The sequence below is a fragment of the Moschus berezovskii genome, chromosome 1 (assembly GCF_049115385.1).
Source record: "Moschus berezovskii isolate FMDL1 chromosome 1, NW_MosBer_1.0, whole genome shotgun sequence".
In the NCBI taxonomy this organism is placed as follows: domain Eukaryota; kingdom Metazoa; phylum Chordata; class Mammalia; order Artiodactyla; family Moschidae; genus Moschus; species Moschus berezovskii.
The window spans coordinates 74,125,795-74,149,263 of record NC_142460.1 but is presented as its reverse complement, the minus strand read 5'-3'; the positions used below and the strand labels follow the sequence as shown (position 1 = coordinate 74,149,263).

At 40.5% G+C, this 23,469-nt stretch overlaps 1 protein-coding gene across 1 annotated transcript in view; it reads left to right on the top strand.

Moving 5' to 3' along the window:
* The window catches only part of MYH15 (myosin heavy chain 15), a 171,487-nt gene that overhangs the window by 118,485 nt on the left and 29,533 nt on the right, over positions 1-23,469 (top strand). The window contains exons 28-32 of the mRNA XM_055419366.2: positions 358-484; positions 11,578-11,696; positions 14,457-14,653; positions 17,810-18,159; positions 21,045-21,169. Of these exons, the coding sequence (XP_055275341.2) occupies positions 358-484; positions 11,578-11,696; positions 14,457-14,653; positions 17,810-18,159; positions 21,045-21,169 (918 nt within the window). The remainder of the gene's footprint in view (positions 1-357; positions 485-11,577; positions 11,697-14,456; positions 14,654-17,809; positions 18,160-21,044; positions 21,170-23,469) is intronic.

Sequence of the window (23,469 nt, the reverse complement as noted above, 5' to 3'; positions counted from 1 at the left end):
AGAAGAAAAGAAAGGTGGTTAAACATATAATGTCAGGAAGTAAGTATGTACTTCATCAGTGTTTGACACATTTCCTTCTTCTGAAAAGCAAAGAATTCTAGAGACATTCCCCAATACCAGAGACTTGTTTCTCCATTAATAGCTATGATTTGAAAAGTTTGGGCCCCTTAGGGGCCCAGACTCTGAGTGTATTGTGCTGTTTAAAATTAGAAGACATGGTTTTCCAATGCTAGCTGTGACTTTCAGGGCAGAGGAGAGCACAAAGGTCCCAGGAACCACCCCTCCCTTCCTTCCTTACACAGCTAATTCAGCATGTTCTCTATAAACTATGTCCAACCTTTCCTTCTCAACTTGTAGACTAAAGCTGAGAAGCTCTGTAGTCTGTATGAGGAGCGCTTGAAAGAAGCAAATGCAAAACTGGATGAAGTGACTCAATTAGCAAATGACGTGACAGTGCAGAAAACAAAGCTATGGAGTGAGAATGGTAAGTAAACTTTCAATGTTGCTTCACTTACAAGTCTCAAGCCCAGAAGAATGGTGGAGAAACCACGGAAGTGATGAACCAATCACTGAGTCTGGGTGGGAATTTAAAAATTCTAGGGGGAAGGTGAGGCCCTTGATGTTATCTTTTCCAAGACATGCTCTTGTCTGGAAAGGATCACCTCTGTGCCACCTTGAAAGGCCTTGCCCAACTCTCTTCCATGAAGGGGAAAAGCAATATGCAGTTGACTGGAGTAGCTTTCACGATCCAAGGATGGTAGAGACTATCCACACAGTCTATAAAACATGCCACTTTATCATATCTACCTCATTGAACTAAGCATTTCCCCTAATTTTCAGTGATGAGCCCACACCCATTATTTATATTTTTTAAAAATTGAAGTATAGTTAATTTACAATGTTGTATTGATTTCAAGTGTACAGCAAAGTGATTCAGTTACATGTTTGTATGTATTCCTTTTTCAGTTTCTTTTGCATGAAAGATTATTACAAGATATTGAGTATAGTTCCCGATGCTATATAGCAGGTCTGTGATTACCTATTTTATATGTAGCAGTGTGTATATATTAACCCCAAACTCTGAATTTATGTCCTTCCTCGATCCCTGCTCTCCCCTTTGGTAACCACAAGTTTGTTTTCTGTCTGTGAGACTATTTCTGGTTTGTAAATAAGTTCATTTGTATCATTTTTTTTTTAGATTCCACATATAAGTGGTATCATAGGATATTTTTCTTTTTCTGTCTGACTGACTTCACTTAATATGATAATCTCTATATCCATCCTTGTTGCTTTTGTTTTTGTTGTTCAGTTGCTCAGTTGTGTTCAATGCTTTGTGACCCCATGGACTGCTGCATGCCAGGCTTCCCTGTCCTTCACCATCTCCTGGAGCTTGCTCAAACTCATGTCCATTGAGTTGGTGATGCCATCCAACCCTCTCGTCCTCTGTCGTCCCCTTCTCCTCCTGCCTTCACCTTTCCCAGCATCAGGGTCTTTTCTAATGAGTCACCTCTTCACATCAGGTGGCCAAAATATTGGAGATTCAGCTTCAGCATCAGTCCTTCCAGTGAATATTTCGGACTTATTTCCTTTAGGATTGACTGGTTTGATCTCCTTTCAGTCCAAGGGACTCTCAAGAGTCTTCTCCAACACCACAGTTCAAAAGCATCAATTCTTCGGTGCTCAGCCTTCTTTATGGTTTAACTCTCACATCCATACATGATTATCTCTATACCCATCCATGTTGCTTTCAGTTCAGTTCAATTCAGTCGCTCAGTCGTGTCCGATTCTTTGCGACCCGATGAATCACAGCACGCCAGGCCTCCCTGTCCATGACCAACTCCCGGAGTTCACTCAAACTCATGTCCACAGAGTCAGTGATGCCATCCAGCCATCTCATTCTCTGTCGTCCCCTTCTCCTCCCGCCCCCAATCCTTCCCAGCATCAGAGTCTTTTCCAGTGAGTCAACTCGTCGCATGAGGTGGCCAAAGTATTGGAGTTTCAGCTTTAGCATGAGTCCTTCCAATGAACACCCAGGACTGATCTCCTTTAGAATGGACTGGTTGGATCTCCTTGCAGTCCAAGGGACTCTCAAGAGTCTTCTCCAGCACCACAGTTCAAAAGCATCAATTCTTCGGCGCTCAGCTTTCTTCACAGTCCAACTCTCACATCCATACATGACCACTGGAAAAACCATAGCCTTGACTAGACGGACCTTGGTTGGCAAAGTAAGTCAAGGTTGTATATTGTCACCCTGCTTATTTAACTTATATGCAGAGTACATCATGAGGAACGCTGGCCTGGAAGAAGCATAAGCTGGAATCAAGATTGCTGGGAGAAATATCAGTAGCCTCAGATATGCAATGACACCACCCTTATGGCAGAAAGTGAAGAGGAACTCAAAAGCCTCTTGATGAAAGTGAAAGAGGAGAGTGAAAAGGTTGGCTTGAAGCTCAACATTCAGAAAACAAAGATCATGGCATCTGGTCCCATCACTTCATGGGAAATAGATGGAAAAACAGTGGAAACAGTGTCAGACTTTATTTTTGGGGGCTCCAAAATCACTGCAGATGCTGATTGCAGCCATGAAATTAAAAGACGCTTACTCCTTGGAAGGAAAGTTATGACCAACCTAGATAGTATATTAAAAAGCTTTAAGTGGCATTATTTCATTCTTTTTATGACCAAGTAATAAAAAGCCACCCTGGTGGCTCAGACAATAAAGAATCTCCCTACAGTGTAGGAGATCTGGGTTTGATGCCTGGGTTGGGAAGATTCCCTGGAGGAGGAAATGGCAATGTACTCCAGTATTCTTGCCTGGACAATTCCATGGGCAGAGGAGCCTAGTGGGCTATAGTCCATGGGGTCACAAACAGTCAGACACAACTTTTACAGTATAGCCTTAAGTCAAGGAACATGATTCCTCCAGCCCCGTTCTTCTTTCTCAAGATTCTTTTGGCTACTCAGAGTCTTTTGTGTTTCCATACAAATCTTAAAATTTTTTGTTCTTGTTCTGAGGAAAATGCCATTGGTAATTTGATAGGGATTGCATTGAATCTGTAGATGACTTGGGTAGTATGAACCTACCTCTTTTGACCTCTTTGCTATGTTTTGAAAATACCAGGCATACCCACCCTAGAGTCTTGCCCTGACTATTTTTTCTGCCTGGAGTACCCTGCTGCTGCTGCTAATTTGCTTCAGTCGTGTCCGACTCTGTGCAACCCCATAGACGGAAGCCCACCAGGCTCTCCCGTCCCTGGGATTCTCCAGGCAAGAACACTACTCATCAGCAAAAAACTTAAAGATAAGAGTTAATCAAATAGATCTGAGGGAAGTCAAGATAGGCCTTGTTGGGAAGGTGACATTTGAGTACTCTCAACCAGTTTTTTCCATATGCTTCTTTTTTCATAGAATTTAATACCTTTAAAGAAACTACATGTTTGACATAGTAAATAAGTTTTTCTTGTCTCCATCTGCCACAGTGTAAGCTACATGAGGGCAGGGGCCTTTATTATGTTCACTGATATGTCAGTCATCTAGAGCAATGCCTTCTATTTATTGGGGATCCACAAACATTTGACCAGTTAAAATTAGAACAAAGTTCTGTGGCTTATTCTTAACCATCAACCACTATTAATTAGATTTTTCCCCTCTATCTTTTACATGATAACAATCTATTTGAGGTTTTTCTTTTTCAATTCATCATGAGCTTTTTTGTATCTTGTATAGTCATTATGAGTGTTTCTCATCCATCAATTAGATGGACAATGGTTACTTCATCTTGCCCTGTAACTTGCTTGTCTGCTATGAACAGCATGTGGCTAGCTGTTTGCCTGTAATTAGAATTATTTTTAGTAATATATTCCCAGAGATAGACTTCCTAGGCCAATGAAAATAAACAATGAGTTCTTGATACCCAGAGGCACTCACTTTAAAAAGACAGTGAAGACCATATATCCTTCCAAATGAAGATCATTTATCATTCTGCCTGTGGACACCTCTGTTTCTAGATGCTAAATCTGGTTGTTGTTCAGTTGCTCAATTGTTTCCGACACTTTGCGACCCCATGGACTACAGCACGCCAGGCTTCCCTGTCCTTCACTATCTCCTGGAGTTTGCTCAAACTCATGCCCATTGAGTTGATGATGCCATCCAAACTACAGATTTGGAGCTCTAAAAGAGGAAAGTGTTTTAGATTCTAGCAGGGACACTAAGTAGGACTCTTCTCATGCTGATGACAGGGTGTGTGACATTTGGCCTCAATACAAAACCCCCAATTTGATCTTTGGAGCCACTCCAGTACTCTTGCCTGGAAAATCCCATGGAGGGAGGAGCCTGCTGGGCTGCAATCCATGAGGTCACTAAGAGTCGGACACGACTGAGTGACTTCACTTTCACTTTTCACTTTCATGCATTGGAGAAGGAAATGGCAACCCACTCCAGTGTTCTTGCATGGAGAATCCCAGGGACAAGGGAGCCTGGTAGGAGGCTGTCTATGGGGTCACACAGAGTCGGACACGACTGAAGTGACTTAGCAGCAGCAGCAGGGCACTGTGCAGTCTGGAGGCTAGGCTGGAGAATGACTGTATGTCTGCTCTGAAAGAAGTGCTATATACAATTTGTTTGATAGGCATTACCTCCCTCCCTCTACTTATTGGTATTAATTTTCTATTCACTTTTTTGATGAGGAAATTGGTGGGTAAGTGAAATGAAACTGGATCTGAAATGATAATTCTACTTAGGATGCAGGACATTTTATGTCCTCCTTTATTCTCGGCTTTATCTTTTGGCTCTCGTACGGATTAAATTTTAAGTATATACCCATCCAAACCTCCCCTCCTCTCACTAGGACTATGGTTCAGATTTTTGCTGCTTTTTTTCTTTTTTGCTACTATTACCAAAGTTTCTGTCTCATGCCCTGATTATAGTCTGCTTTCAAAGGAGACCAATAGTAAATGTGATCAGGTAAGCCATGTTAAGGGATCCTAGTTCTGTAAAATATGTGTTATGTTAGTCTCAACCCCTTAATGGATTGGCATTTCCTCAGAATACTTTTAAATATGATGTGTGACCTAGAGTTTCTCAAAGTTTGGTCCATGGAACCCCAGCAATCATCAAGGCTCTTTTAGGGGAACTAAGTGAGAAATTAAAGCTATTTCATTCAATACTAAGATGCTGTTTGCTTTTTCAGTTCTTTTGCTGCTGTTATAGATGGTGCAAAAGCAATGATGATTAAAACTACTGGAGCCTTATCACAAACCGAGGCAGTAGCACCATGCTGTAGTATTAATCATTGCATTTGCTGGTATATACTCAAAAGTTTAAAAAAGAGTCAGTTTTACTTAAGAATGTCCTTAATGAAACAGTAAAAATTAATTATATCTCAACCCCAAATATATATCTTTTTACTATTGTGTGTAACAAAACAAAAAGTGTGCATAAAGCACTTCTGTTTCATACTAAAGTAGGATGTGTGATTTTTCAAGTTCTGAGCTAAACTAGCAATTTTTCAGGAAGAATCGTATTTACTTGAAAGAATATTTGACAAACTATGCTTATTCAGACTTAGATATTTGGCAGATATTTTCACAAAAATGAACAAAGTGAGCCTTTCAGTCCAAGGAAAACAACTGACAATATTTGTTGCCAATAATAAAAGTGGAGCTTTTAGGTAAAAATTAGATTTTGGAAAACATGTATATGCCATCATGAGCTTGATGGCTCTCAATTCTTGAAGAACCCCCCCCCCCGGCTTTTTTATTGTGTATAGTATTAGTTTCAGGTATATAATATAGTGATTCAGCATTTCTCTGTATTACAAGTTGATCAACACAATAAGCCTAATAACCATCTGTTACCATAGAAAATTATTTCAATACCATTGACTATAACCCTTATGTTGTACATCATAGCCCCATATTTTATAACTAAAATAAGAAGTTCATACCTTAATCCCCTTAACCTATTTCACTTAATTCTTCCATCCCCTTCCCCTCTGGCAGCCACCAGTTTATTCTCTGTGTCTGTGAGTCTGTTTCTGTATTGTTTTGTTTGTTAATTTTTTTTAGATTCCATGTATAAGTGAAATAATATGTTATTTGTCTTTGTGTTTCCATGTCTGATTTATTTTATTTAATATTATACCCTCTAGGTCCATCCATGTTAATGCTAATGACATAATCTCATTTTTCATGACTGAGTAGTATTCCATTCCATTCCATTCCATTGATCTATGTGTCTATTTTTTATGCCAATATCATAGTTTCATTGCTATAACTTTGTAGTATAGTTTGAAATCAGGTTGTGTGATACTGCCAGCTTTGTTCTTTCTCATGATTGCTTTGGCTTTTCTGGGACTTCTGTAGTTCTATACAAATTTTAGGGTTATCTGTTCTAGTTTTGAGAAAAATTTTGATAAGGGTTACATTGAATCTATAGATTGCTTTCAGTAGTAATATTTTTAAATGATATTAATTCTTCCAATCTATGAACAAAGAGTATCTTTCCATTTACTTGTATCTTTGATTTCTTTCCTCAGTTTCTTATAGTTTTCCAAGAACAGGTCTTTTAACCTCTTGGTTACATTTAATCCTAGGTATTTTACACTTTTTGATGTAATTGTAAATGAAATTGTTTTCTTCATTTCTCTTCCTGATAGTTTGTTATTAGTGTACAGAAATGTATCTGATTCTGTATATTGATTTTGCATCTTGCAACTTTATTGAATTCATTTATTAGTTCTGATAGTTTTTTGATGGAGGCTTTAGGGTTTTCTATGTATAGTGTCATATCATCTGCAAATAGTGAGTTTTTTTCTCCCTTTCCTATTTAAATGTCTTGAAACCCTGACTTCTAGTACTGTGTTGACTTAAAGTGGCAAAAACAGACTTCCTTGTCTTGATTCTGATCTTTGAGAGGTCTGACTATTGAGTATCAGGTTAGCTGTAGTTTTGTCATAGATGATATTTATGATGTTGAGATATTTTGCCTCTATGTGTTCTCTGTCTCTCTCTTCTCCTTCTGGGACTTCTCTAATGTGAATGGTAGTATGCCTGATGTCCCAGAGGCCCCTTGAACTAATCTCTGTTAAAAATTCTTGTTTCTTTTTTCCTGTTCTCGTTGGATGATTTCCAGTTCCTCATCTTCCAGACTGCTGATCTGTTCTGCATCTTTTAATCTGCTGTTGATTCTCTTAGTGTGTGCTCTCATATCAGTCACTGTAATCTTTTGTTCTGATGGTTCTTTTTTATATTTTTGTTGAAGTTCTCACGCTGAGTTCATCCAGTCTTCTCCTGAGTTTAGGAAGCATATTTATGAGTATTACTTTAAATTATTTTCTTATATATTGCTTAGCTCCATTTTATTTAGTTCTTTTCCTGGAGTTTTGTCTTGTTCTTTCATTTCAAAAGTATTCCTTTTTCTCCTCAGTTTGCCTAATTCTATGTGTTTGCTTCTATGTATTAGATAGATCAGCTCCATATCCCAGTCTTGAAAGAGTGACCTTATGTGGAAGGTTTCTGTGGGGCTCAGTGGCACAATTCCCATGGTCACCAGAGCCACTTGTTACTGAGGTTTTCCCTCTTTGGGCTGTGCTCATTCTCTTATTGTGGTTGGGCCACAATTGCTGTGGGCACACTGGTTGGGGGAGCTGGTACCAGGCCTGGCTGGCTGCATAGCTTGGCTGTGACTGCTGTAGATGTACTGTGGATGGAGCTATCCCCCAAGTGGGAGCTCCTTTGAAAGGAGTGCTGATGCTGGCCAAGATGTCCCACCAGGTCATTTGGTGTAAGAGCCACTTTGGAAGGGCATTGGTGCAGCTCATGCTGCCTGTTTGGTGGGGAAGTCATGGAGTGACTTTTGAGGGGCATGCTAATCCTCAGGGGAATGTTGGGGTGGAAGTATACCCTGTTAGCCAGGTTGATTGAAAGTAGCAGAAATGGTGCCCACCAGCTCTGGGCCAGCTAGGTGGCAGAAGAGTTAATAAATAAATTAATTAAAATGTGACCACAAGTGCTTCTGCCACTGGAGAAAGTTCTGCCAGACCCCTGCCCTCTAGCATACATCCTAACAGTAGTCAATATTGGTCATCTTCTTTATGACTAGGTGTTTTTCAAACTATTGCCTCTGCATTGAGACCTGGAGCAAGTTTGTACATGAGCAGTGTTCCAGTTTCCCACTGCCTTTTGGCTTTCCCCACCCTAAGCCCTGATGATATTCACAGTCAGAAATTGTGGAAGTTGTCTTCCCCATGCAAGTACATTGGGCTGGGGAGCCTGATGGGGGGCTTGGACCCCTCACTCCCTAGTGGGGACCTCAACAGTTGTGATACCCCTCCCACTTATTAGTGGCCTTAGTGGGGGTGCATGTTCTGACTAGACCATGTCTCTGCCCTCTTCCCCTTCCCCATATGGCCTTTTCTTCATATCCTTAGTTATAGAAAATCTGTTCTGCTAGTCTTTAGGACATTCTCAGAGATAGTTTTTCTATATTTAGTTGTAGTTTGGTGTATCTGTGGGAGGAGGTGAGCTCAGGATTTTCCTTCTCCTCCATCTTGATCTGAACCTTAAAGGCTTTTTTATGAAATAAGTGGTGATGTTAACAAGTATGATTTTTTTTTTTATATTGTGTGATGAAATGTGTTAACATTTGAAAAATCTGCATAATTGAGTAAACATATATTTTTCAAATCACCACTACTTGGTGCTGCAAAATGAAATACAGGTAAAAGATCCATTCAAAGTTTAAGACTGATCCATGAATTTTAATGGAACAGAATAAAAAATTTCATTTGTTTGGCTTATACCATTAACCCTTCAGTTCAGTCGCTCAGTCGTGTCCGACTCTTTGCGACCCCATGAATTAACCCTTAGGAAACTCCTATTTGTTCAGTTTTGGTATAGAATCAAAAAGTCATCACAATTATCTGAAAAAGCTATCAAAATACATCTCCCTTTTCTAGCTACTTATGTGTGAGAGGCCAGATTTCTGCATATGCTTCAACCAGAACAGTTGGATTCCTCAACCAGCTGATTTGTATTAAGCCAGAGAGTTTCTTAAAATGTAAAATAAGCTGATTTTTCTCACTAATTTTTTGTTTGTTTTGGAACATATAGCTTTCCCTCTAAAAACTTACTTCTGTTAACATGTCTTTAAAATTTTTATTATTTGAAAATGAGTAAATACGTATCTTAAATTTCTCTTTTAATTTCAAATACACTGTTAATATAAAACTCATAAATACAATACCTCTGTGGGGTCCTATGTGATTTTTAAGTGTATAAAGTGTTCATAAGACTAAGAAGTTTGGTAATTGCAGTTTTAACCCAAACAGATGCTTTCTTATAATGCTGAGAGTTTTAGAACTTCTTTGTGTCAAGAGGAGTGGGTGTCATAATATTTGGAGCTTTTATTGTTGGACTAATTACGTAATAGAATTAACATTTTTTGTTGAGGATTGGCTCTGCTTTAGTGCCATTTCTAATAACCAAGTCATTTCTCACCTATTATGAATGAAATAAGCTAAGCTGGGAAGGTAGACTAGAGTGAAATAAAATCTACCCATCTCTACTCTTTAATGAAAATTTCTAGTCTTTATTTAGCAATTCAGTCTACACAGTCCATTCACACTCAATTAATTTTCACTAACAATCTTTGATTGTTATCCTCAACTTACAAACGAGGCAAAGAAGTTGTAATTATCTAAAAATTATATGGCCAGAAATTTGTAGAATCACACATAATAAACAAGAGAGCATGCCACAGAAGAAAACATTTTCTTCAGGATTAAAAGCTTAATTTGAATCTATGTCCATTGGTTACTAGCTGTGCAGCTTTGTGTCTCAATCACATTTAAGTAAGCGGCTGTGTTTTCCCTTCTGAAAAATGGGTAATATAATACCTATATTATCAAATAGTTATGACAGTTAAACTGGATAATATACATAAAATCCTTACTTTGTGGAAGATTCTCTATAAATGATAGCTACTAATCTCACACACTAGTAAAGCAATGCTTAAAATTCTCCAAGCCAGGCTTCAGCAATACGTGAACCATGAACTTCCAGATGTTCAAGCTGGTTTTAGAAAAGGCAGAGGAACTAGAGATCAAATTGCCAATATCCGCTGGGTCATCAAAAAAGCAAGAGAATTCCAGAAAAAAACGTCTATTTCTGCTTTATTGACTATGCCCAAGCTTTTCACTGTGTGGATCACAATGAACTGTGGAAAATTCAGAAAGAGATGGGAATACAAGACCACTTGACCTGCCTCTTGAGAAACCTGTATGCAGGTCAGGAAGCAACAGTTAGAACTGGACATGGAACAACAGACTGGTTCCAAATAGGAAAAGGAGTATGTCAAGGCTGTATATTGTCACCCTGCTTATTTAACTTATATGCAGAGTACATCATGAGAAACCCTGGGCTGGAAGAAGCACAAGCTAGAATCAAGATTGCCAGGAGAAATATCAATAACCTCAGATATGCAGATGACACCACACTTATGGCAGAACGTGAAGAAGGACTAAACCCCCTCTTGATGAAAGTGAAAGAGGAGAGTGAACAAGTTGGCTTAAAGCTCAACATTCAGAAAACAAAGATCATGACATCTGGTCCCATCACTTCATGGCAAATAGATGGGGAAACAGTGGATACATTGTCAGACTTTATTTTTCTGGGCTCCAAAATCACTGCAGATGGTGATTGCACCCATGAAATTAAAAGATGCTTACTCCTTGGAAGGAAACTTATGACCAACCTAGACAGCATATTAAAAAGCAGAGACATCACTTTACCAACAAAGGTGCATCTAGTCAAGGCTATGGTTTTTCCAGTCGTCATGTATGGATGTGAGAGTTGGACTATAAAGAAAGCTGAGCACCGAAGAATTGATGCTTTTGAACTGTGGTGCTGGAGAAGACTCTTGAGAGTCCCTTGGACTGCAAGGAGATCCAACAAGTCCATCCTAAAGGAGATCAATCCTGGGTGTTCATTGGTAGGACTGATGTTGAATCTGAAACTCCAATACTTTGGCCACCTGATGCAAAGAGCTGACTCTTTGGAAAAGACCCTGATACTGGGAAAGATTGAAGGCAGGAGGGAGAAAGAGATGACAGAGGATGAGATGATTGGATAGCATCACTGATTCAATGGACATGGGTTTGGGTGGACTCCGAGATTTAGTGATGGACAAGGAGGCCTGGTGTGCTGTGGTTCATGTGGTCGCAAACAGTCGGACACGACTGAGCGACTGAACTGAACTGAACTGAATATTGGGTTGGTCAAAAAGTTCATTCGATTTTTTCTATAACAGCTTATAGAAAAACCCACACAAGCTTTTTGGCCAACTGAATATTATCTAGTCATGGTTACTACCAAAAACTATTTCTTTTTTAGGGCTCTCTTGTGAGTTCTGGATAGGAACATTGTCATGATTTGCTGGTAACTGGACTCATCTTCTCTTTATGAATATAAAAAATATGTGGATCATATTAGTTGCTTTTAAACTCAGTAAGTTAAGTGGGAAAGGCAGTAGGTGAGAAAGAAGACCACGATTAACTTATTTTGTGAAATCTTTTTGTAGGTGAGTTCCGAAAAAGGCTGCAAGAAAAGGAAGCTCTGATAAACCAACTTTCCAGGGAAAAGAGTATCTTCACTCTGCAGATTCAAGACCTGAAAGGGCAACTGGCAGAAGAAACCAAAGTAATGCATCTATTATTTCTCACCAGGCATTTCACTGTATGTTTTTTTTTAAAAAAATAGTGCTTGGTAGGTTGGCTTGAATATCTTCTTATATAAAAGAAGAGGGGAAAGTGCTCTAGACGTTAAGGGAAAAAAGACTTGTTGGATCTTGGGTATGCTGAGAAAGACTCTGATCACTGAAAGATCATCCTCAGTAATTCAAATTGCTTTTCTAGTTTGTGCAAGGAAAGTATGTATTTCCATTTTGCATTATTACTTGAACAGAACATCAGCAAAGTTCTTTATGGATTTTTTATTCTGAATTGCACAAAGAAGTAGAATTAATTAAAAGACCAGGATAAAATGAATGGGACTGGATTAATTCAATATTACTTTTAAATTGTCAAATGAATTATAGATATTAGTTATTTTTTCCTAAGAGAATATATAATGTTGCTAGTAGGTGACCTCGGTGAATGTGATTCTTTAATGTTAAACCATAGTGACTAAAATGAGAGATGGATTCCTTGAGTCCTGGTATTCAAGTCTATTCTTATTTCATATTCAAGACATTTTCTAAGACCCCAAAGGACTTCACCTGTATATAATCTCACTGCAAAGGCATCTACTCCAAGGGTAAAAGTCATTGACTCTGCAGACTTCTCTTTTTAAATGTTTTCTTTTATCCCCCACATTCTCCTTATTTTCTATATTATACATACATTTAAAAATTACTACCATGATTCATGCTTCCGACATCATATTGGATGCTTCTTTCATGCCATCTAAACCTTCAAATGTTAAGTCATATGAAACTGGTAGAATTATTTTTTTTTACACGAAGTAACCAAGGCTCTGAGAAGACAACTCATCCAAGGTCATGTAGCTAGTAGTAGACTGTAGGAAGTTTAGCAGGTTCTGAAATGACTAGATTTACGGTTTAGAAGCTCTCTCTGGCTGACTTCTCTGGTATGCCAGGCTTCCAGCTGGCATAGCAGGCCCCCTTTCTCAGTCCAAGCCTCCTTCTGTGACCCTACCTCCTATAGCTGCGTCTTGCATTTACTCACCTCTTAGCACCCTGGCTGCCTCACTGCCTCTTAAATAAGCTGCCATCATTAGGACTATTCCCACCGTTTGAAGGCCCTTCTTGGAGGCCTTTGGGGGATGATGAGAAAAAGCCAAACATGTGTCCTCATGTCAGTCTGTTTTATGATCTCAGTACTGAAAAAATTCCCTGGTGGCTCAGATGGTAAAGCGTCTGCCTGCAATGTGGGAGACCCAGGTTCAATCCTTGGGTCGGGAAGACCCCCTGGAGAAGGAAATGGCAACCCACTCCAGTACTCATGCCTGGAAAATTCCATGGATGGAGAAGCCTGGTGGGCTATAGTCCATGGGGTCACAAAGAGTTGGACATGACTGAGCGACTTCACTTTCTTTCTTTCTTTCAGTGCTGTCAGCAATTTTATTTATTAATTTTTGTACATACTTGTTTTCATATATCCTCCTCCATTCAGGTTCTTTGGATAAAGGCTTTGTCTCCATTTTATTTACTTTGGTTAACACTATTGCTTAGAACAGGTGTTCACTAAACATGTATTAAATGAGAGGAAGGATCACAATTTGAAACCAAGTTTCCCAGATTCCAATCCCTGTGTCCTTCTCAGTGTTAGTTGCCCAGTCATGTCTGACTCTTCGTGACCTCAGGGACTATAGCCTGCCAGGTTTCTCTGTCCATGTGATTTCCCAGACAAAAACACTACAGTGGGTTGCCATTCCCTTCTCCAGGGAATCTTCCTGACCCAGGGATTGAACCCGGCTCTCCCACATTGCAGGCAGATTCTTTACTGTCTGAGCCACCAGGGAATTATATATAATATTATTGCTCCTCACTCAAAGCCCCTAGGTGTCTGCCTGAGGCTACCATTAACCAAGCCTTGTGCTTTCAGAGCTGCATCTATCTGAGAAGAGGTTTTTTCCTAATTTGTATTAAGGATCCATGAGGACTGGCAGAGACCCTGCTTCTTCCCACTAGACTAGGTAACCCTTGGGAATGATGTTGCTAGGTTAAACAAACCATGCCTTAAGTGACAAATAATTATTAGCTCTACAGTCCAATAAATACTGAAGCCACTACTATACTGCAGGTGGCTACCTGAATTTAAACTGACATTAATTAGAATTAAATAAAATTGAAATTCAGTTGGGCACATTTTGAATATTTAACAGCCACATGACTAGTGGTTACCATATTGGACAATACACGTATACAATATTTTCATCACTATGGAAACTTCTATTGTGCTGTTTTAAAGTAATAAAGATTTTAGAGATATGCATGTGAAATAAAAGATTTTGTTTTCTTTATCAATGGATGAAAAGGCTAGACTAAACTCAGTGGTCCTTTCTAGTCCAAACAAGACCAGTGTCTTGTATATTGCTAAATATAAATTGTACTACCTAAGTGATAGTGAGTGTTATTGCTACCTTTGCATGCTGCACTATTTCTAGAACTCCAGGCCTGTCTATTATTGAAGCCCACATTGTCAGGCTGCATTTCCCTAAATAGAACTCTCTTCCTTGTTTTAATGGCAGCAATTAGATACTCTCTCCTTTCTCTTCTTGTCCCAAATTCTCTCCCTAGTATTAACTAACTAGGTTCACGTTCAGCTTGCATTTGTGGCAGGTGGTTATTAACCTTATCTAAAAAAGATGATGTCGCCTCTGAAGCTTTCATCATTAATGGTGGTGGTGCCTTTTTATACCTGTGTGTGTGCCCTGCAGTCACAGAGTGCCCTGGCCCAGGCCGTGAAGTCGGCCAAGCGTGACTGTGACCTTCTACGAGAGCAGTACGAGGAAGAGCAAGCGGCCAAGGCTGAGCTGCTGCAGGCCCTGCTCAAAGGCAATGCTGAAACAGTGAAGTGGAGGACCAAGTACGAGGATGACACCATCCGGCGTGCTGAGGACTTGGAGGATGCCAAGTGAGTGGGGCAGGGCTAGTCTGACCCTGGAGCTCGTTATGCAGAGGACTCGGAGAATAGTGGCTTTGTCTTCAAGGCTTCATGTGTGCACTTAGCAAGTCCTCCCCAACCGTGTGAATAAGCCCAAGGCCACTGGCAAGAAGCACATACATAGTCTAGAGAGGTTAAAAAATTAACATTATAATACAGAGTGACAAACATTAGAGAGAAATCCTGGGGGGAAAGGAGGTTCTTTCTAGAGACAGAAGAGAAGTCTTCACAGATGTGACTGAGCTATGGTCTGAAAACAGGCTAACATGTAAAATCCTGGGTTTCATTTGAAACACCAGAAAAATGGAGTCCATGTCTGTATACATCTCCATACATTAAAGTTATCAAAAAATGTCTCTGATCTACAACTTGTAGACTACAAAGTCATCTGTGAAGATGGACAGGGGCAGCTGGAAATGTGTTAGGATCTGTCATCCTGTCTATGGGACAAAGGTTCCTTTGAAAAGAATTCGCCTTTGGGCCACCTCTAAGGTTAGGACATGGGTTTTATAGCCAACACTACACAAAGGCTTTAGAAGTTCTTCCGGGAACTACAGAAGTTTGGGGCCTACATGAATTAAGACTTAGTCCCAGGATGCAGTTCTAAAGCTTTTTGCTCAGAGGTCAAAGAATTGTGAGTCTTTTAGAGACAGTATCAAACCAGCGTTAAAGGTTGATTCAAAATAGTATGTCCCTGACTTGGTAGCTTGGCAAAAATCCAGGGCAGATCAATACGTTTCTCTTTAGTGTCAACCAAATATATTATTTTTCAGTTCTTCACCTAAATCTCTGAAAGACATTGCTGTACATGTGCTGAACAGCTGCTGTGTTCTGTCCCTAAAGGGGGGATACCAAGAGATCTGTCTCTGTAGCCACAATAACTTAAAAAGGGCTTTGTGATGACAGATACTAAAAATACCCATGGTAAATGTGTTAAAAACTCGGGACCACAGAAAAGTGGGGCCTTGAACTGAAATGGTTCCTCATATCCAAAATATGGCATTCGCTTCTAAAGTTAAAACTTTTTTTTCCTTAACTGAAGAATTCCAGTGAAAGTGTCTACCAGTCATTCTGTTTGAAGGTTTCTAAGAGAGAGACAGAAAAGAGAGAAAGTATGTGGGTTACTTATGACCACATAGATTTGTTTGAACTAACAAATCATGGTCTTATAGTCCATGACAACTAGAGAGAAATGGCAAATGTGATTATATCTGAAGACTTTTTTTTTTTTGCTTTAAACTTAAACATCAAATAAATAAAGCATTGTCTCTGTTATGCTTTGCCTCTAAATCCCCTCAGGGAGGTGGAATTACAAAAAAATCTAGGATTGTATTTTTTTGTTTTAAATTGGAAAGTTGAAGATCTGTCTGCTCAGATTTCTAGGCTTGGGTTCACACGATGAGTGAAGTTTAGTGGAATCAAGCTCCCCCATGAGCCCATTTAGTGTCTCTGAGCTCTGAGTTTCCACGAGGAGAGGGATTTGATTTATTCTTCTCCCACATCTTCTTGCATATTCTAGGCAACCATGTAGGTGCTTATGGTTGGCAAGTCAAAGAGCAAAATGGCAGTTGGTAGTAAATATAGAAAAACATTATCAGTCAAATGAAGGTGATCAGTTGTCCAGTTTGCCCTGAATTTGCCTGATTTGAGCTCTGATAGCCCTGTGTCCTGTACAACCTCTCAGTCCTTCAGCAGTTGGTCACCCAAAGTAAAATTCCTGTTTTCTGTTTCCAGTTAAGCATTTCTAAAGTAGTTAACATATGTGTAATTCTTTTACAAGATTCTTGTTTTAGGCAGGATAGAACATCAGAATCTCCTATTTTTTATCCAGCTTATAGAAATATGATTAACATATGCCATTGTGTAGGGTGTACAGTTAACGTGTACAATATAATAATTTGAAATATGCACATATTGTGAAATCTTTACCACAGTATGGTTGGTTAATATTATCATTTTGTTGTTGTTATTATGGTGAGAAAATTAAAGCTCTATTCTCATAGCAACTCTCACATGTATAATACAGTATTATCAACAATAGTCACCATGCAGTACATCGGAGTCTTTTCTTAACAGTTAAGAAGAATGAAGCAAAGACATGAAGTGACTATGGCTAGAAAGCCAGTGAGCAAGGAGTAGTTGTTAGAGCCCAGGTCCTTCCTGGACACTGAGCACAGATTGGTTTTTACAGGATTCTACCTAGAGGGGGCTTTATGACCACATTGCTCTTTTGGGTTAGTTATGTGGCACATATTAATTCCTGAGGACCATTTTCTGTTTAATAACAGTAGATTGAAAAAAGCTTTGGTACATACAGTAGCTTTCATGTAAGAGGTGTGATGAATGAGTAAGAATGGAACTACCAGTGTCCCTGCAGGAGATGTGAACAAGAGAACACATTGCATCCATTAGGGAGCATAAGAGCACTGCATTGTAAGTGTGGTGGAAAGGAAGCATTTTAAGCTGCTCCATCTAAGAGTATGCTGAAGGGAGGACAGACAGAGGCTAAAGTACCCCCAACAACAGTGGGACCTGATAAGTGAGCATACCGCTGGGATGGATGTGGGTATACACAGTGGGGAAGAGGAGCCCAGTTAGAGAAGGAATTCACAGAAGAGAGAATTTGGGCATGTTTAAAAGTCACATGATGAGAGGGGGAGACAGTGAGCAGGAGAGAGCTGAAGAAGGCTCCTTGCAAGCAGGGTAGCCAAGGAACTCTTTAGAGACTAGACGTGCCCAAAACTTTTAACAGTTGCTTACTGCTGGGTGTTCAGTACCATCTTCCTCTTATTCCTGTTTCTTGTTCTGGATAATATCTGTATTGCTTATTTAAGGTTCAGGGGAAGCAGATACTTACAGGGATTCAGAGATTCTGAGTCTCAAGTCCAGGTTGCCAAAGGGTGGGGGAACATAAAGGACCTGTGGACACAGGAGCCAGAGGGCGGTTGTCAGCAGACATCTAGGTTCCACAGCACAAGAAGGTCTTTTTCAGACACAAGTTACTTCCCTTCATACTATGAAGCCACCCTTGGGGGCTCCCCTATTTGTTCCACAGCTCTGTGTTTAATAAGGGCATACTGGATGAGAGTTGTGGCTTCACTCGCCCTTTGGGCCTCCTCTTCCCAGGAAGAAGCTGGCACTTCGGTTGCAGGAGGCTGCAGAAGCCATGGGAGTGGCCAATGCCAGAAACGCCTCCCTGGAGAGGGCCAGGCTCCGACTGCAGCTTGAGCTTGGGGACACCCTGTCTGATCTCGGGCAGGCGCGGTCTGCGGCTGCCGCGCTCAACCAGAAGCAGCAGCATTTTGACAAGCGCCTGGAGGACTGGAGGCGGAAGCACGAGGAGTCCCAGGTGATGCTGGATGCCTCAAAAAAGGAGGTCCGCGCCCTCAACATCCAGCTCCTGGAGCTCAGGCACACCTACGAGGAAGGCACCATGAGCCAGGAGGCCCTGCGAAGGGAGAACAAGCACTTGAAAGGTACATTGTGCTGAGAAGCCCCGGGGCACCGGAAGTGCACTTGCCGCGGACTTAGCTGCCGCCTCCAGCATAGACGGCTCAGCATCTTCACAGCCGTGCTGGGGTTTTAACTTTGCCATTTTTATACTTACTTTGGATTTTCTTTTTTTAAACGACAGATACTATTTTCATTAAATAAGTTCTAAAAATAAGACTACATTCCTACCTTCAGAACCCCAGTTCCCTGCAGTAAAGTAAGCGTATTAAGAATTTCTTTATATCTCTAGCCTTACCAAGATTTTCCATGCATATATGCAGGCAAGTATTTTTTTTTACTTCAATTGCAGATTATTCTGTACCTTTTAAAAATTTATTAATATATTTTCTCATTTAACAAATACTTCAAAAGTCCATCCTGTGTGCCAGGCACTGTTCTTTATACAAGTATTCATTATTTACGTCTCAGAACAATCTTATGAGTTAGTTTCTCTATCTGTAAAATGCAGATTAGATTGAATCATTTAAGGTTAAGAACTTGGCCAGATTCACATTTGCTAGGTAGCTGATCTGAGATTTGAGCCCAGCCAGCTTGATTCTGACACATGTATACTTAACTATGGGCTTTGCCACCATGCCTGTACCTGGAGGCCTACCATGTGATTGTTATTAGCAACGGAGTGTTTATGATAAGGATAATTAACACATTTCAATAGACCTTATTCATTTTAGATACAGTTTTCCACAATTATAAATAATCCTATATTGTACATCCCTGTACATATATTTGTGGACAGGTTCAAATATTTCAGTAGGGTAAAGTCCTAGAAATGAAATTGCTGGGTTAAAGGAATGAATTTTTAAATTTTAAAATACTGCCCAGCAGCCCTTCAAAGAGGGCTCCCAATTTATAGCAGCACCAACAGTGTCATGTGTTATAATCCTGAGGTACCCTGGGAATAAGTTCATTACTATTGGAGACATAAATAAAACCTGCTTTCTCTGTTGATCTATACAGTCCGTGATCAGTTCACTGACTGGGCCTGTGAGGGGTGCTGGAACAGTTAGAAAACTTTGATGGTGTCAGAAGCACCCAGTTCAGTTCAGTTCAGTCATTCAGTCCTGTCTGACTCTTTGCGACCCCTGAATCACAGCATGCCAGGCCTCCCTGTCCATCACCAACTCCCAGAGTTCACTCAAACTCACGTCCATCGAGTTGGTGATGCCATCCAGCCATCTCATTCTCTGTCATCCCCGTCTCCTCCTGCCCCCAATCCCTCCCTGCATCTGAGTCTTTTCCAGTGAGTCAACTCGTCGCATGAGGTGGCCAAAATATTGGAATTTAAGCTTTAGCATCAGTCCTTCCAATGAACACCCAGGATTGATCTCCTTTAGGATGGACTGGTTGGACCTCCTTGCAGTCCAAGGGACTCTCAAGAGTCTTCTCCAGCACCACAGTTCAAAAGCATCAATTCTTTGGCGCTCAGCTTTCTTCACAGTCCAACTCTCACATCCATACATGACCACGGGAAAAACCATAGCCCTGACTAGACGGACCTTTGTTGGCAAAGTAATGTCTCTGCTTTTTAATATGCTGTCTAGGTTGGTCATAAGTTTCCTTCCAAGGAGTAAGCGTCTTTTAATTTCATGGCTGCAATCACCATCAGCACTGATTTTGGAGCAAAAAAAAACCCAGTTGTCTGGGCCCCTCCCTCGGTGTTTCTGATCCAGTAAGTCTAGGAGGGGGTCTGAGAATTTGTATTTCTAGTAAGTTCCCAGAAATACAAATGGAGACCTCACTTGGTCTGGGGTGGAACTTGGGCAGAAGTGTTTTTCATAAGCTCTCCAAATAATTCTAAGGTGTGGTCAGAGTAGAGAATCACTGCCTTGAGTTTTCTCTTGGGAGCCTGTTTTCTGGACAGGCTATATCAGACAAGAATCTGTTATTCACATGAGAATTATCATCTAATGGGTTTTTTTTTGTAACTTAAAACTTCTTGTCCCATCCTGTCATAAGCTAGGTATCCTCAGAGCCAGAGAAGCAGTTAGGCTCTTGAACACCTTCCACTGCCTCTGGACTGTGGGTAATTCCCAGAGCACTTGGTTCTGCTCTGCTCCTCTTAGGTTCCAGAGGCTTCCTTAATGAAAAGGCAGAACTGACAGTAACAGTGTCCGGTGGCTGAGGTTTTCTTCTGGAAGCCTTGCTCTGTCAAAGGCTTGTGTTCATGAGAGGGTTCATGCGTTGGCTCCTGGCAGACAATGACATGCTCTAAGTTCCCCTCCTGGTGTTGCAACCGCTGTCACAACAGCCACTGCTATTGGTGTTGATAGCTAAGCTCTTCCACTGAAATAATGATTCCAGGTGTGTGTCCTCGAGCCCCACCAGCCAATATCCGGTGTGGCTCTGACAAGTGGATTGGCATGTACAGTTGCACAGTTCTGTTCCGTTCCGTTCCGTTCCGTCGCTCAGTCGTGTCCGACTCTTTGCGACCCCGTGGACTGTAGCCTACCAGGCTTCTCCGTCCATGGAATTCTCCAGGCAAGAATACTGGAGTGGGTTACCGTTTCCTTCTCCAGGGGATCTTCATTGGAGGCAGACGCTTTAACCTCTGAGCCACCAGGGAAGCCCAAGTTGCACAGTTAGTTTGATGCAAATATTCTAAGAAGCACCATTCTCACCAGTGGTTGTAGACAACTTTCTGACAGATTCTAAAAGAATATATTGAAAAGGTATTCATTTTTTCAAATTCAAACAAAGATCCCATAGTGCCAGCAGTGGCCTTGTCATCAAGCTACCAAGAATGGCATGACCAGGGTCCCAGCTGGCCTTCCAGAACAGTCTGCTGTGCCTGATAGCATGGGTCTGAGACTGGTTCCTTTCACTAATTTTGTCTTTCTTTCCTCTCCAGAGGAGATTTCTAATCTGACAAATCAGGTGACAGAAGGAAAGAAGAACTTAAGTAAAATGGAAAAGGTCAAGAAACAGATTGAACAAGAAAAGACTGAAGTTCAGATGGCATTGGAAGAGGCTGAGGTATTACCTCTGGGGAGCAAAGAAGACTTTTATCACTGTGACAGTGCAGAAGATCTGCATTCTAATACCACCACCACCACAATGACACTTAAGGCTTAACTGCATGCTTGGACCTGTGCCAAGTGCTTTGTGTGCACTATTTTATGTAATCACCCTAGCAGACTGTTGTTCTCATTGTGCAAATGAGGAAATTGAGGCTCAGAGAACAGGATAAACAATTGTGATGAAGACTCTTGACTGTAAGGAAAACAGGAACCTGTGTATGTTGTTCCCTGACTTTTCCCCAGTACCTAAGCCCTCGCTGTTCTAAATGTGGCCTGGGGACCAATTGCATGCTCATCACTGGGGAGCTTGTTAGAAATTCAGACTCTCAGCCCTCTCCCCAGCTCTGTTGAATCAGAATCTGCATTTAAACAAGATTCCTGGGTAGTTCATATTTACCCTAACATTTGAGAGTCTCTGGACTAGAACATTGCCTGGTGTATAGAAGTTCAATAAATATTTGTTGGATGTTTCATAACTAAATATCCTTACACTTGACCCTCTCTTTAAATGAAATCAGTCAAAACCTTTTGTTTCCCCCCCAAAAAAAAACTTTGAATAGTTTTAAAAATGAATTTATTTTTAAACTTACTCAAAGTTTTTTTTTGGGAAAAAACAAAAGGTTTTGACTGATTACATTTGAACTCAAAACAATGTTCTCATTTGCTTTGTTCTCATTTGTTGCTGAAAACACATCTTTGTGAAGGTTGTTTGACAGGAGTGTTTTCAGTATTATGGACTAAAAGTTCAGGAAGAATATCTGGCTTTATCCCTAGGCATGTACTAGCTAGTGGTTGAAACGACCCCTGATAAAACCTTTTTGCCAAAGAGGCTGAACTCAGGAGGAAGTTATCCTGTCATGGTCATTAAGTAGTTAACAAGGCCTACAAAGCTTCTGTTCTCACAGTTGAATTGCATTTTCTTGACCCACCCTTTGACCATCCTGGAGAAGGAAACGGCAACCCACTCCAGTACTCTTGCCTGGAGAATCCCACGGACAGAGGAGCCATCCTGTGGGCTACAGTCCACGGGGTTGCAAAGGGTTGGACACGACTGAGCGACTTCACTTCTTTTTCACCCTTTGACCAAGCACCGGGTAGCATTCAAAATGCTCATCTCATCCACTTACCTTCCAACAGAGACAATCAGTTTTAAAAAGGCATAGCAGTCAGTTTCAGGCACAGGCCTTTTGAAAGGTGCTGTAATGAAAAAATGAGACCCCAAAGGATTGCTCTATGTCAAGCAATGTCAATTTATCTCACCATCACATTTCTGTAAGAAATCTGCCAGGCAGATGTGTCAACTGGATGGCTCTTGACAGAGCACTTGCCTTTTCATGCAAATTGTTTTTTGAGATCTACATTTTATATAGAATCCTTTCAGTTGGCAGTGTGGTGTCCCCTGATAAGGCAGCTGAACTTTGTTTCATTTACTTGTTTCCTTTGGTTCTCCAGCCACCTTGGCTAGGAACTTTCTAAAGCCACCACCTTAGCCTCCAAAAGTAACTTTTACAGTAGAAATTTCAATCAACATGAGAAGCCAATGAGAGCTATGATTGGGCAGGGTTAATTTTAGTCCTACATAACACGTAGAAGTCTTTTTCATGAAACTGACTGGCACAATGAAGGGAGATGGTTAAGGCCACAGCGTTCATACCGTTTAGTAGCACTAGATGGCGTTATATTCTATTCACATTTTCTCAAGTTTTGTCTTCACCTGCATCCATGAATACTTCATTAACTTGGACATGTATTTGTAAAACCGGGTTATTTATTTTTCTGGGTGAGCCTTAATGAAAAACATTATCAGATTATTTTTGAAGTCACAAAGCTCAAACTATTGCAGGTCACCTTCAAAGATTCACTTTCTCACTGCATTCAAAAGGGTTAGAGGTGACAGTTTCCCCTGGAAGGAAAGGCACCATTCCCTGAGAGGAAATTGCTATCCAAGCATTTTTTAAATTTTCTTTTATATTGAAGTTAGTTTTGTGAGAACAGCATCATGGCTTTAAGCCATATTAAATTCCCAACATCTTTCTTATTTTTATTTTGAAACTGCTACTTGGTTTTACTTTCCACTTTTGATATTAGGCACCAAGCACTCCTCAGAAGAGGCTATAAAAGTGACTTCTGCCCTCAGGACTGTCTGCCAGTGGTTAACTGACCAATAGATTGTTGTCACCTCTTGTCCCCTTTATAAACACCCTCCTCTGTCACCTCCAAGTGTTCTGTTTGTTTCTTCTTCTGTATGAAATTTTA